This window comes from Hyposmocoma kahamanoa, unplaced genomic scaffold, assembly GCF_003589595.1.
Source record: "Hyposmocoma kahamanoa isolate Upper Pololo Valley unplaced genomic scaffold, ASM358959v1 224, whole genome shotgun sequence".
NCBI classification, from domain to species: domain Eukaryota; kingdom Metazoa; phylum Arthropoda; class Insecta; order Lepidoptera; family Cosmopterigidae; genus Hyposmocoma; species Hyposmocoma kahamanoa.
The window spans coordinates 11,680,132-11,694,824 of record NW_020653743.1 but is presented as its reverse complement, the minus strand read 5'-3'; the positions used below and the strand labels follow the sequence as shown (position 1 = coordinate 11,694,824).

Here is a 14,693-nt window from a genome sequence, read left to right as displayed (position 1 = left end):
GTGCACTCACACAAATGCAAAGCTCAGCTTAGGCCTCGCGGACTGTAACTGTCTCTAGATCACCAACAATTTCAATTTTTGACTAAATTTCACTATTATTGTGCAATCTTGGGTTATATACGTGTGTTATGGTTAAAGTACTCACTGCAATTGGAAATCTGTGAATTATAATATCCGTTAACACCAATTTGCACAACAAATCACTGGTTATGAATTTTTTATTACTCATCACTATATAAAGTAGCCGTTCAATCCCTACAAAAACACTTGCACAAAACATTTACACTTTTATAACTTTCTTTATGTCACTTTCACACAAAATAGGTCAGACATGTAGCCAATGTATATTCTTGACAATATTCATGAATGGCTAGCTTTTTATAGCATCACAAGAACAAAACTCTAGAAGCTGAAGATGGTTTTAAAGTTATTCTAGAGGCACCATGTAAAAAAATACAATAAATAACTATCCTGTCACCAAAATAAACATTTTATTATGAGCCACAAGCAAGAGTATGTTTTACCTAATGATGTTGTGGATGTAGTAAGATTTTGGCAATGAAACATTACCACATTTGATTTGATTTGAGTGAAGTATCTTGGTTTTTAATTTTTATCTAGACAGGCATTTCACTTGGAAGCATCTCATAAAACAGAAAACAGATGAAGTCAGTCTCAAAAATCGTAATCAATATTGACTCATGGGAACGAATTCAACATTATCAGTTGACAAAAAATTCTAATCTACAACTCAATCTTAAAACCTATTAAGACAAACTCATATTTTATCTCCAACAAGTATAGGATGGTATCCTGAGGGTAATAGTCAATGCCCTTTGGTTCACTCGGAATGACGAGATTCATGATCAATTAAACATCTGAGCATTTATCCTGTTACTATGAGCCCACTCATCACAGAACTTTTGGATCTGTGAACTATGGTCATGCGGCTACAGCAGTGTCATGTTGTATAATTGGGCAGAGCAGCACTACCCACTCCACCAAAAATGTTCTACCTAACTCACAAGATTCGATTATGGCGTGGCGAGCCAATCATAAATAATATCTACTCATTTGGAACTGCATATTCTGACCACAGATAAATAATAAACTTACTTGGAATATGGAGTGATGGAATTGCCAGTGAAGTTAGTTTCTTATTCGGGAATGTATAAATCTCTTTAAAGTGCCTATGACACACTTTTCTGTTTCTATGAATGAATTGATTGTTTTCTCCAATAATGTCACCTCCAATTTTCATAATCCAGGTGCGGAAACGTTCTATTTCAGCAGGATTGTTTGGATTGGGAAACCGGTGTAACGGTAATCCTGAAACATTGGTACAGTATAAACTTATTGAAAAATAAAGAAAACTTGATTACCAAAATAAATACAAAATAGATACACAAAGCAGTTTTATTTCGATTTTGATAATGGGTTATTTGTAATCTCAACTCAAGTTACACAGAAACTGTTGGTGGTTGGTGGGCAATGGTATTTTGGATCATTGCATTGGCCCAGAATTTACACTGAAATTGAAGTTTCGGTCATAGATAAGGTTATCTACAAGCATAAAAAGTACTATAAATATTGAAAACATTAGATAATGAAACATTTTGGGCTCAACTGTACATTACCATCGCACGAGTTGAGAGTTGAAATTAATATGGTGAATAGATTACATAGTTAGCAGTGTAATCCTAAAATATTAGCTTTAGGAAACTCGTAGTTTTGATAATAAAAATTATTGAAATATTCGAAAATATATGATAGGAAACAGGTTTTATAGGTTTGGAAAGCACAGCGTTTGGTTGTTGCAGTATTTTTTTTTAAATAACGCATAAAAATAAACATTTTCGTTTCAAAAATTTTCCGCAGTATTGAATTAAACAGCACAAATTAATACGTAATTGTAAATTTAACATAGAAATTTACTATAATTAGTATGTAAATTTTATTTTTGAACAATTTTTTTTGTTGCAAAAAAATAACGAAACGCGTAAAGAACGCCATGTTGTTTGTTGTTGTTTACTGTTTGATGTATGCATCAATTAGGATTTTGCGTTTTTGCCTGGTTTTAGGTTTAAATTTAGTTTTTCATATAACACAGGAAGTGGAGTTGGGGGTGGTGGTTTGGGGGTGGGTTATTTCCCGCTAGGGGTTCGGGGGGAGGGGTTTACCCCGCTCTTTGGTGCGAAAACATGATTTTTTGAGGTTATTTTTTTCGAATTTTCAAAAATTAATATCTCGAAAACTATAAAATTCCTAACTTTGAAACTTTGCACGAAGGGTTCCCTCCCCTCCCCCTTCCCCCCACCCCCCTCCCACCCCTCAAATCGTGCGATGGTAATGTACAGTCCTTCCCAGTATCGTGCTTTAAATACAAACAAGAAAGTATTTTGTAATTTGTCATTTATTATTATACAATTTAATATTACAGGATGTATTTTGTCCAACCTTATATACCTACATTAAACTCAAAAGGCACAACTAACATCAACCAGATTTGCTAACCTAGAAATGTATATTTGACGTGTATGTATCAAGGTAAATTGTTTCCTTGAACTATATACACCATGCCATTGCTTCCCGTGGCTTATTGCCTAGGAGATTTAAAGATACGAGACGCAATATCCTATCATACCTGAGGACAACATATTGCATACCATGAAACAAACTATATGCAAAGCGTGACATTCTAGTAGTTAACGATTACAGGCTGGTTCAAATGTTTAGCCTCAGATTACTTACCGCCTCCAAGCTTCATTGCACAGCCGGATACACAACAAGATCGTTGAGCCATTATAACCGGTAAGACGGTGGAAATGTTCACAAGAAGTGATTTACAGCAATTCTCACGTCATACGGAGGAACAAAGTTTAACTCAACGTACTGGAAAGAAACAAAGCCGAGAAAACACATATAACACAAGAAAATAATAGAACACACGCACTCGCAGTAACCGAAAATTTTCTTGTGAAAATTTTTAAAACACAGATAACTGTAGACAAATAGAATTTTAAAACTGACATTTGAATGACATTGTTGCGGTGTCGCCATACAAAAAAACCTACCGTAAATTGGGGTGAATAGAAACGATTACTAAATTCATTCTCAATTTAAAACTACTTTTATCTATTATTTTACATATTTCACAGTGCTAAGTGGTATCCGTAATTTAATTAATTGATTTGCGTTGTTTATTTAATAGTTTATATAATTTTTTTAATGAGAAAAATTGCAAAACATGCACTTTTTCTATTCACCCCGCAGTTGAGATGAATAGAAAAAGGCCATTTTTTGATTATGATGTATATACATCATACATACACACACACACACACACACGTGTGTGTGTGTGTGTGTGTGTGTGTGTGTGTGAGTATGCATGTGCGTCGTTTTAACGGAGAATAATGAATAGGTAGATGACCTATTCATTATTCTCCGTTAAAACCTTAAAATTTTCTTGGCTATTATTATAATAAATTTTTTTGTCCTCACACTTAATCCTCTTCTTTTTTTCGTCTTCTTTAGGTAGAATTTTTGATATTGCAGATTTGTCCTTAATTTTTTTCTCAGCTTTAACTTTAATTATCATAGCTCTTAGCGCTTACAGTTCTTTTCTTTCGTCTTTCTCTCCAGTCTTAGATTGGTTCCCACTTGCTGTATTAAGATACTAAGAAATGCAATGCCAAATTGCATTTCTTAGTAGTAACGACTAGTTTTGAAACTTTCCGGTCAATTTCTTTCTCTTCCGTATATTTGGTGAGTATTTTATTTATATTATTATTCTCTTCTTCAAAAACTGAATTCTCAATAATAACTTCTGGAACATCATATTAATCGCAAATAAATATTGACATTGACTCTATATCAATGTCGTCATTATCCGGTTGGTTATAATGATTAGTACCTTCCTTGACACAAGTCATATTTCTATTAACATTGTCTGAACTGCTTGCGCCTTCAGATGTAGTAGCCACTTTTACCTTGTTACGTATTGTTTTTTCTTGTACTGCTTTCATTTTGTTTATTTTTCCTATTCCTTTTCCTTTTACTTTGCTCGTTGATCCTTGGTTCGCAGTTTGTTGAGTGTCGCCTAAATTGTTTTTGCTTTTTCAGCCGAAATTACCCCATCTTCTATGACCAAACCTTCAGAATCTTCAGCTGCTACACTCTGACCTGCTACAACATTGAGTTTCCTCTTTCTTTTTGGTTCAGTGACGTTCATGGTTCCAAATCTCATTTCTTTGAGGAGGGTTAAGACAGTTTCGTCAATAGCGTTTCTGTTGGTTTCTTTAGTCTTGCGGCAGCCTTGACAAAATTCCATTTACGTTCAAAGGAAAAATCCTGGCTTTTTTAAATCCTGCTTTTATGTTGTTAGAAGAATTATCTTTTAGTTCTGAAATAAGTACATTCAATAATTTGGGAAAGCAACCCTTTGGTATGGTAGCCAGAGATCGTCCATCTGTAATTTTCCATTTTAACAATATTTGTCTCCAAGCCTGCTTCATCGGACGAAAGAATGCAATATACATGGGTTGCGTTAAGTGTGTTGAGTTCGGTGGCAAAAATACGAAGTCGATATTGTGTTCTTTACACGTTCTTATAACATCCACAGAGAGGTGAGACGACAAGTTGTCTCCAATCAGGCATTTTCGACCTTCCAATTTATTAAAATACGGAATTACCATATTTAACACCCAATCTTCAAAGATTTTGCCCTCAAACCACCCTGAAGAAGAACGGTTATAGCGTGCATTTTCAGGGCCATTCTTTACCACGTGTCATATAAATGCATAGCTTTATTTACAACGTAGGGAGGCAGCATATCTTCATCTGCGGTTCCAGCCATCATTACAGACGTAGATGCTTTGGTATGATTCATTTACACGTTCTGGATATTTATGCCCTCGTTTTACTAAAACTCTTTTTTTACCTGGATCATCTGTTAAATTGGTTTCGTCGTAGTTAAGTACATGAGTAGGTGGCACACCTTCTAAAGTTTTTTGTTACTCCGAATGGTAGTTTTTGATAGTTGCAGATAACACAGCAGCTCTACTTCTTTCAATGTTTTCACAAATTCGTTGTGATATTTCATTTTTGTGCCTCTTAAGAAATCCCTCTACGAAATCGGGACCGAGACAATTATTTGTGAACCGCTTGTGTTGAACTCCTAAATTATCAAGGTACATTTTTACAATGTATCGTAGGACCATAGTATCAAGGGGATATCCCCAATCTTCACATATATTTATGTACTCTATTAAATACTTTTCCTCTTCACTTGACTATGCAGTCTAACCGCCTTGTGGTGTCATTCTTTTTTGACTATGTCTGTACAATACCGAAATATGAATATTATATTTTTGAGAACTTTTTTCAGTGTTGAATTACCTAATTCTTTCACTGCTTTGGATAATAATACAGAGTCATATTTCTTATATTGTTTTTTTGTAGGCGGACCCTACAAAAAAAACAATATTAGAAATATGACTTAAGAAAGAAAGAAAGAAAGAAAAATAGTTTATTTGGTAACCATAATACAAATAGAACGTAAAAACAAAAATTAAAATAACCTTATTATAACATTAGATATATTACTTATAATTTCGCGGCATGGTGCCTAAAAAAATAATAATAAGGTAATAGTAGAAAGGTATATAGTAGATGATTAATACATGGTCATGCATACACCCTCTCAGGTACAAACATACGCACGCACGCACGTACGCACACACAGAGAGAGAGAACACACACATCCACGCAAAAAACACACACAAACACACACGCGCGCGCGCGCACGCACACACACACAGGCTTCTGCTGGGCTAGCTTGAAATTTCTAGCAATACATCCTCCACGTTCTCTCTTTACTTAATTTACTCATAAGAGGCAGCTTAGCGTCACTTCTAATGACCCCGTATGCAATTCTTTTCACCCCGACTGTGATTCCTTTCACATAGATTTACCTCTTACTTGTCAATTAATAATTGTTTTAATACATGCTTGAATTGCATTCCACTAAGATTTTTTATTGCGTCTGGAATTTTATTAAATATTTTGGGTGCCATGTCAACAACGCTATTTTTGTATAGGGCCGTTTTACATAATATATTTCTTCGGACCATATATTTCCTGGTACGAAATAAGTGCGCTTGTGAACTTACTTTTTCTGGAAATTCACTCAAGTTCGTCTTAACAAAAATAGATGCCTCAAAGATGTACAGACATGGGAAGGTTAATAATTTTAATAATTTTACTATCACTATTTTAAAGGTGCTATTTACAAATTCAAATATCACATTATACAAACTTGTGTGTTTGAAAAATTATGGTAAGATCAGGTTATTTGAAGTGTTGCGAATATAAACATACATTTCTAACATAAAGTGGTATACAGGCATAGTGCTGCATGAAGTCTAACTTTTTCGGAGTTTTTTTTCTATCCACCCCGCACATTCTATTCACCCAAATTTACGGTACTCTTTGAAATAAACCTATGAACAAGCATCATGCTGAATGCACGACGCTTGTTCATAGGTTTATTTCAAAGCACAGGCATTATTTAGGTAAAATCTTATAAATCAGACGCCGCAAGTGTTATTCGCTTGCCCAAAGTAAGTGAAATTCACTTAGTTGCCGTGCCGCTACTACACTTCAGAACACGCTCGACCGTTAGCGTAGATAAATACCAGTCGAAAACGTGAAAATTGCATAATTGTGCCATTACAAACTGCAAAAGCTCCGTAACTGTAAATAAACGGGTAAACAGGGACGTTTCCTACCACGGGCAAGTGATTTTGTAATCAGAAGATGCATAATTTATTTTAAAAACAATTATTTTGGTTTTGTATGAATTTCGAGAAAACAAATATGTAACCGAGTGTATGCCTCTTGTTTGTAATATATTGCAGCTTTTACTTGGTGCGATATACCTGTGATCCTTTGTTAATACGCCATGAATCTCGAACGAACGCACTTTTGTATTAAACATTCAGTTTCGTGGTACGCCCGCTTGTACATACATTTTTTTGGCCAAATTTAACAATTAGTGATGTATACGTTAGGCAACACTGTTCTCGATTCAGATCGATTGTGAAAACAAAGGGACAAAAATTATTATGACCTTAGCAATATTATAAAAATATTCTATTAGCTCTTTTGTTATAACCTTTGGTAACGTTTCGTTTTTTTTTTTTTCAGTTTTGTAGTATCTATTATTAGTAGTATCTGTAATTTCGGTAATTTTTGTACCACGTTGCCTCGAATGTCCAGATATAGTGAGCAAATAATTGCATACATCGCCGGATATGTAGTACGAGTAATACAAAAATATATAATGCAAAGAAATAACGGTGTGTCTTTACGAAAACCTGCAGTTGGTCATACGTATGAGTTCGTTGCTTTCGAGGACGAAGGTGTTCTAGTTTATCCCACCTAAGATGCTATCCAAATATGCTAAACAAATCACAATAATTTCACACGAGGCCGTCACAAAGTAAACCCCTTCTGATTTATAAGATTTTACCTAATTTTGTCAGCAGTAACATTTTTATTTGTCTTGCCATTCATCAATTTGATCAATTACCAATAGAAAAACATCTAGTAAAATTAATTAAGGCGTTGCAAGTTCATATATTGACGTGCGTTTTCATTATTTAAGTTAATCGATAAAATCTTTTATTACAAAAAGATGTTATATAATAAGCTCATTTTATTCGAAGGACAACGAAGGACAAATGAATAAATGAATGAATGAATGGTCGATCTGATATCCACAGCTAAGAACATCGAACGAAATGTATAATATCGTGAGAATAAGCAGTCTTGCGCATAGGTGTTTATTTTGCGAATGAGTCGAATTATTGACTGTAGTCATAAATGGCCAAATTCAAATCAATGAAACAATAAACAAACAATTATTAGCATAATTGTGTTTAAAGAAATACATTAATTTTATTGAAAAATTACATAACATGACATAACATCGCACGAATTCCAAAATAAAATGCAATTTTGAGTTACTCCGAAACGTCCTGAAAATAGTTACGTCTTCAAGCTATTTTTTTTATAGCTCATAGCCAGATTTGTATTTGCTTTTCTTTTTTAATTGACACATCCCTATTCATGTCACGATGTCAAACTTGTCAAATTTGACCTCTTATTTGGTGACGATTATAATTTATATTGAATCATTATAATCTTCAATCATCACTACTGTTACTGTATAAATTATTATTGTTTGTTTTAAACCTTTAAAAAAAGGAAGAGTTATATGACTGTATGTACGTTTTCCGATTTCTTCATCAATTGTGGACCGATTTTGAACATTCGTTTTTGTTTCAAAGGGTATATACTCTCGAGGTGGTTTTTGATACCGACGATGCTGTTCCGGGTTCGTTTCGGCTGTCACAATTCACTAATTATTCCGCAAATAAACGTCGACATTTCACTTGACACAATACAAGTAATAAACAAATCACTATCACCATTACAACCACAAAAAAGTACAAAATGTATAAAGGACAGTCACATTGTCACCAAGAAGTCAAAATCTAATGAGGAGATTTTACGGAAATCGAAAAAAGCCGATAGGCAAACTTTGAGGTCGTTTGTTTTTTCAATGAAAAAGTTACAATTATTAGGTATTTGATTTCTATGCATGGCAACTAGACTATTTAAAACTAGATAACTCGGCTGTAGGAGTGGGTGTTCTTCATTCTCTATACGATATCATTCAAAAAACAAAGGTTCCACCTGAAACATCCGTTTTCACAAGTGAATGCGTAGGTCTTCTTAAGGCAGTTCTTCTTCAGACATTCTCTTAACAAAATTACATAAAACAATAACATTTTCTGATTCCAAAAGTGCTCTGCGGTAATTATGTAAATTCCCTTTTAAGGCAGGTAAAATTTTCCCAATTATTTGTCAAATCCGTGAAGTCTTTTACAAGTATCATTCAGAGGGTCTTTCTGTATTATTTGTCACAGTGATATAACGAGAGAGCCGAAATCTTAGCTAAAGATGCAGTAAATAACGGCGATGTAGATTTGTATAGTAGAAACTTTGCTCATGACTTGGCTACACTACCTGCTTATTTCTTAAAGAATCTTGGCAAACTGTGTGGGAAGCAAGCAGTAAATCTACGGGCAAATATTTTCATGACATACAGCCCGATATCCCAATGATGTCAAACCGTGGTTTCCGCGTACATATTTTGAGAAACGTGTTACTTCAATCATTACAAGAATAAGATTAGGACATACTTGCTCATCTGAACATCTAGCTAGACTTAATATAATACCTGATTCGATGTGCGAATCCGAACAAGACATTGGTAGTCTGAACCACTTCTTCTTTTCCTGTCCAAGGTATGAATCTTAGACAGGAAAAGAAGAGGTGGTTGGACCGTGCTTCGTTTTTTCAATATATAATTCCTTTACAAATTCCTTTACCAACATCTATTCCTTTGTTATTATCGTATAATAATTATGCCGTTTATAATGCATTGGCTCAGTTCATAAGGAAAAATGATATTAAAATTTCGATTATTTATCCAATTATCATTATTTTCAGTTATTACTATCTCATTTCCATTTCCGTTCATAATTTCCATCCTTCATTGTTTAGATTTACCTTTAAATATACTACCTACCCTATCCTGTTGATCACCTTTCCAAAATTCCGTTTGCTTTTATTTTTAGTCCCCGATTTACTTTTCCCGTTTTTAATTTCATATTAATATCCAAAAACCCACATCAAAGTTCTACAACTACAACTGCAACGACAATGATATCCTGAAGTCTCAAGAAGGAAGAAAATATTTATTTGGAAGAATTATAAAAAATTGCCAACTCAACGGAAATTGCATATGGCCAAAGACTGGACGCCAGAGTGCCCAGACATAAGAAAAAAAAATATTATTATCCTACAGTAAAGCCACAAATTAATAAGAGATACTAAGTAAAGCCAAGTAGGCACACTTACTGGTCGTCTTCTAGCAGACAAAAAGGCAAATATTATGCTGGTCTTCAACCAGTAATACCCAAGAAACCTTGGTTTTTCGAGTTCCGCGAGGCCAGTAAAAGAACAACTTCAACTATCATCCGATTGCGCCTAGGACATAACTGCAGACCCACTTTTCTTGCTAAGCTCAGGATAAGAGATCACTCCCTTTGTGAGTGCGGTCTTGAAGAAGGAACTCTTGACCATATATTTTTTAACTGTGCATTATATCCCGTCTCTTTATACGATCTTCTTCCAGATTGTATCCCTCGTCCCACAAATTTTTATAATATCCTTTCTCCCCTAAAACCTCCTCTACTATTTACTCTATTTAAATATATTGAACAAAATAACATACAGTTATAACTTCTACTATGTGCACAGCATGTGTTTACGCTTTTCATCCAAAGTAGCTAGTCAAATAACCCCGTGTTGTGTCTTTGTCCATAGGATGGTGCAACCGATCATCGTCGTTTGAGTGAATCTTGATAAATATACCGTGTATCTTTCAACTCCGGACACTGGCAAAATTGTCCTCAGTTGGGACAGAAGCCAAATGCCCAAAAAAAAAAAAAAAAAGTAGGCACAAACTACTAATACAAAACAAGTAGGGCCATTTAATAACACTCAAAAGAGTATTACAAACTTACATTTCTCAAACGATAAAATTGACGTTCACGGCAGTTTTTTCTTGAAAACGATAGTAGATGGCAGTATTTTCAAAGTTTTACTTCATTTGTTCCAAGATACATGACCACAATAGATGGCATGACCACAATTTTTTTCCAGGCACGTACTAATAGGAGAAATGTTCTTTCTTCGCTGGCACCGGCGATTATCAAAATAATTTGCACGTATATTATTCTTATAAAACTGACACCGGCAGAAGTGTAGTGGCCGCCATAAAGGAAACAATAGTAAGTACTACATCTCATCACGCGCAAACCTTTATAACCTAACCTTCAGCAGCTCATCACCTTGTCACAGACGAAATTAAGCAAAAAGGACAAGATTAGTTTCATTGGGAAAAGAAGGGTAAAATCAGCGTGTGAAATAAGTATTGTTTTGCTTATTTAAATAATGTAGTAGTAACTTTTTACGCAATCATATACGCAAATTCAATTTCGAAATGTAAACAGCTTATAATTAATAATTTTTATATTTTAGCCATTATGGACGCGAATTATCGTAAAGCGATCACTTTGAGTCAGCATCAACTTCTGTTAGACTTCGCAGAGTCCAACAGAGATTTTGCGTTAGGCAGATTCCGCTCCAAAGAGGCCCGCGTACTGTCTGCACGCCTTTGGCGGGAGTGTGCACAAATTTTAAATGCAGAGGGCCCTGCGCGAAAACCCAAAGAATGGGCGAAAGTAAGTAATAATGAAAGGCTCCATTTACTGTTATTACTTGCTTTTGTTAATCGTATTTTTAAAACATTTGCAACATGTATAATTAGCAAACAGTAAATAAACACTAGCAATGCTAACATACCACTACAATAGCATTGCATGGCCATGTACATGTTGATTAAAGCAAAATGACTAAATTTAATACAAATGAACAATATCTTATCTGAAGAAGTCATATCATTGTAATATGCAATATTGTTATTGTCACTCAGGTGTGGAACGATCTGAAGAGCCGGGTGAGGGCTAAATTGGCAGCTGCTAAAGTGTCGCAATGTACCACAGGAGGTGGCCCTCCCAGTAATATTTGTTTTACGTCTATAGAAGAAAGAGTGGCAAATTTTATTGGAAGGAATGTGGGGCCTATTGTAAAGGAGTCCCAGGATCAATTTTCTGATGCATGTATGTATACCTTATGTCTGATTATGCATTTCCAAATTAAGTAATAAATACTTGTTGGTAGCTTGATGTGCAATAATAGTTCACTAATAAATTTAACGCACTTCCATCCTCATTTAGTTTGCACTTGTTCCATTTGCTTGTTCATTTTTTTTAACTGCCTCCTTGGCCGAACGGTTACCATGCCGGACTGCCACGCAGAGGCCCCAGGTTCGATTCCCGGGCCGGGAGAAATGTTTGTATGGCCTACATTTATATCTCTCGTGAGTTTGGGTGTATTTTGTGGTTGTCTATGTGTGTCCATGGCACCCGCGACACAGGGTTTCCTTAGTGCGGGGCTATGTTGAGTGTGTGCTTTATTTATTTATTTATTTTGTGTTGTGCTTTGCTATGCTTCACAATCTGAAGAAAATGAGGGTACGGCAATGGAGACAGTGAATGTGGAAGTGTATATGTAAGTTTCACAACGCTTTCTTGGAGCAAAACTTTTGTGTGTGCTGTGAAGTGACATTGTGATGTTACATCTGTATTATCATAGCTAGCTGCAATTTCCTAGAATTTTAAAATAAGAGGCCTTACCAGCAAAACCAAAGGGCACCACGCCAAGTGCAAAGTAATGTGTACTACATAGTTATGGCAAATTCTATCCCACTGTTTATAAATGCTGAAACATAATGTTAATTTAATTTGCACTGAAAACATATTATGACCTCTGTAGGGAATTTAAAGATCTGGGGCATTTATTAAGTACGCAGACCACCACGCAACTGTGATTTTGTTTTCAGTGCAAATTAAATTAACTACCATCCCAGTCATTACCCGATACGAATTTTTATATTTTAGCCATTATGGACGCGAATTGTCGTAGAGCGACCACTTTGAGCCAGCAGCAACTTCTGTTAGACTTCGCAGAGTCCAACAGAGATTTGGCGTTAGGCAGATTACGCTCCAAAGAGGCCCGCGTACTGTCTGCACGCCTTTGGCGGGAGTGTGCACAAATTTTAAATGCAGAGGGCCCTGCGCGAAAACCCAAAGAATGGGCGAAAGTAAGTAATAATGAAAGACTCCATTTACTGTTATTACTTGCTTTCGTTAATCGTATTTTTAAAACATTTGCAACATGTATAATTAGCAAACAGTAAATAAACACTAGCAATGCTAACATACCACTACAATAGCATTGCATGGCCATGTACATGGTGATTAAAGCAAAATGACTAAATTTAATACAAATGAACAATATCTTATCTGAAGAAGTCATATCATTGTAATATGCAATATCGTTATTGTCACTCAGATGTGGAACGATCTGAAGAGCCGGGTGAGGACTAAATTGGCAGCCGCTAACGTGTCGCAATGTACCACAGGAGGTGGCCCTCCCAGTAATATTTGTTTTACGTCTATAGAAGAAAGAGTGGCAAATATTATTGGAAGGAATGTGGGGCCTATTGTAAAGGAATCCCAGGATCAATTTTCTGATGCATGTATGTATGCCTTATGTCTGATTATGCATTTCCAAATTAAGTAATAAATACTTGTTGGTAGCTTGATGTGCAATAATAGTTCACTAATAAATTTAACGCACTTCCATCCTCATTTAGTTTGCACTGTTACCATGCCGGACTGCCACGCAGAGGTTCCAGGTTCGATTCCCGGGCCGGGAGAAATGTTTGTATGGCCTACATTTATTTCTCTCGTGAGTTTGGGTATATTTTGTGATTGTCTATGTGTGTGTCCATGGCACCCGCGACACAGGGTTTCCCTAGTGCGGGGCTATGTTGAGTGTGTGGTTATTTATTTATTTATTTTGTGTTGTGCTTTAATTTTAAGATAAGAGGCCTTACCAGCAAAACCAAAGGGCACCACGCCAAGTGCAAAGTAATGTGTACTACATACTCGTAGTTATGGCAAATTCTATCCCACTGTTTATAAATGCTGAAACATAAAGTTAATTTAATTTGTACTGAAAACATATTATGACCTCTCTAGGGAATTTAAAGATCTGTGGCCTTTTTTAAGTGCGCGGTGGTCTGCGCAACTGTGATTTTGTTTTCAGTGCAAATTAAATACCTATCCCAGTCATTACCCGATACGTATAATTTTGACTTTAGCCAGCCGAGGAGCTCTAGAGCCAAGCCGATCTGAAATATTGCGTATTGAGGAGCTGCGTGCCCGTACAGACTGTTTGCTGGCGGAGGCATCGCTGCGGCAAGCGGAAACGGCAAGGGCGCAGTCTAAGGCAGCGATTATATCTGCTGAGGCAGATAAACTGCGGGCCCAATCAATGGCAACACTCTGCACAACTGTTGCTGAGTTGGTGCCCGCAATAAAAATTTTTTTGGAAAGTTTTTCTACAGTACCTCAAGAATGAAAGGTTAGTTTTTTACTTTTCCAAAGCAATCTCTTGTTTTTTTTTTTTAATAGGAATAATAATAAAATAAATAAATTCTGAACATTCTGGACTCACACCAATTATTTGGTCCCAGACTAAGTAGAGCTAGTGCAACTAAATTACGGATAGAATACATAAGTATTTTATACAACCATGACTCGGGTACAAATGTCTGTCACACAAACATTAGCATTTGGTTTTACAGTCAGGTTCGCAGACCACTCGACCACCCGGCTATTATTTCTAGTGATTGTTCACATATTGTTATTTTGTTTCAGTTTGAAGGACCTAAGAGGAAAAAAGACAATTTAAAAATATTATGCAATTTATTACTGAATACTTCTTTGGCGTCAAAGTAAGCGCACAAGCCATTGACTTACAAATAAATGGACGACGGGTCTAATACAAAAACCACGAAAAAAATGTCCCAAGTCAACCTATTCGAAATTTAAATTGTAATGTCATCGCAGTATCGCGCTGTCAGTAGA

At 35.6% G+C, this 14,693-nt stretch overlaps 2 protein-coding genes across 4 annotated transcripts in view; one reads left to right on the top strand and one right to left on the bottom strand.

Moving 5' to 3' along the window:
• LOC113228195 overlaps positions 1-14,693 on the bottom strand; it is a 55,004-nt gene that overhangs the window by 31,085 nt on the left and 9,226 nt on the right. Inside the window, exons 1-2 of one of the 2 annotated variants that reach the window (XM_026461439.1) lie at positions 2,752-2,905; positions 1,117-1,329 (exon numbers count right to left, since the gene is read on the bottom strand). In XM_026461439.1, coding sequence (XP_026317224.1) covers positions 1,117-1,329; positions 2,752-2,803 — 265 coding nt within the window. In that variant the 5' untranslated portion in view covers positions 2,804-2,905. Of the gene's footprint in view, positions 1-1,116; positions 1,330-2,751; positions 2,906-14,693 lie in introns of those variants that run through there. The other variant, XM_026461438.1, reaches the window with a different exon arrangement.
• LOC113228197 lies at positions 10,624-14,692 on the top strand. Of its 2 annotated transcripts, XM_026461442.1 has the most exons (8): positions 10,624-10,925; positions 11,176-11,378; positions 11,630-11,816; positions 12,657-12,859; positions 13,111-13,297; positions 13,925-14,052; positions 14,137-14,187; positions 14,484-14,692. In XM_026461442.1, exons 2-7 carry the CDS (start codon positions 11,181-11,183, stop codon positions 14,182-14,184), a joined length of 951 nt encoding a protein of 316 aa, XP_026317227.1. In that variant the 5' UTR covers positions 10,624-10,925; positions 11,176-11,180; the 3' UTR covers positions 14,185-14,187; positions 14,484-14,692. The 2 variants fall into 2 exon arrangements, with proteins under 2 accessions (XP_026317227.1, XP_026317226.1); XM_026461441.1 differs by having other exon boundaries at positions 13,925-14,187; positions 14,484-14,500.

Excerpts from the sequence above, each read along its gene's own strand:
- LOC113228197 (XM_026461441.1), top strand. The coding sequence starts at position 11,181 with ATGGACGCGAATTATCGTAAAGCGATCACTTTGAGTCAGCATCAACTT. Across the intron at positions 11,379-11,629 it reads AACCCAAAGAATGGGCGAAA|GTGTGGAACGATCTGAAGAG; the intron begins GTAAGTAATAAT and ends ATTGTCACTCAG. Across the intron at positions 13,298-13,924 it reads GGATCAATTTTCTGATGCAT|CCAGCCGAGGAGCTCTAGAG; the intron begins GTATGTATGCCT and ends TTTTGACTTTAG.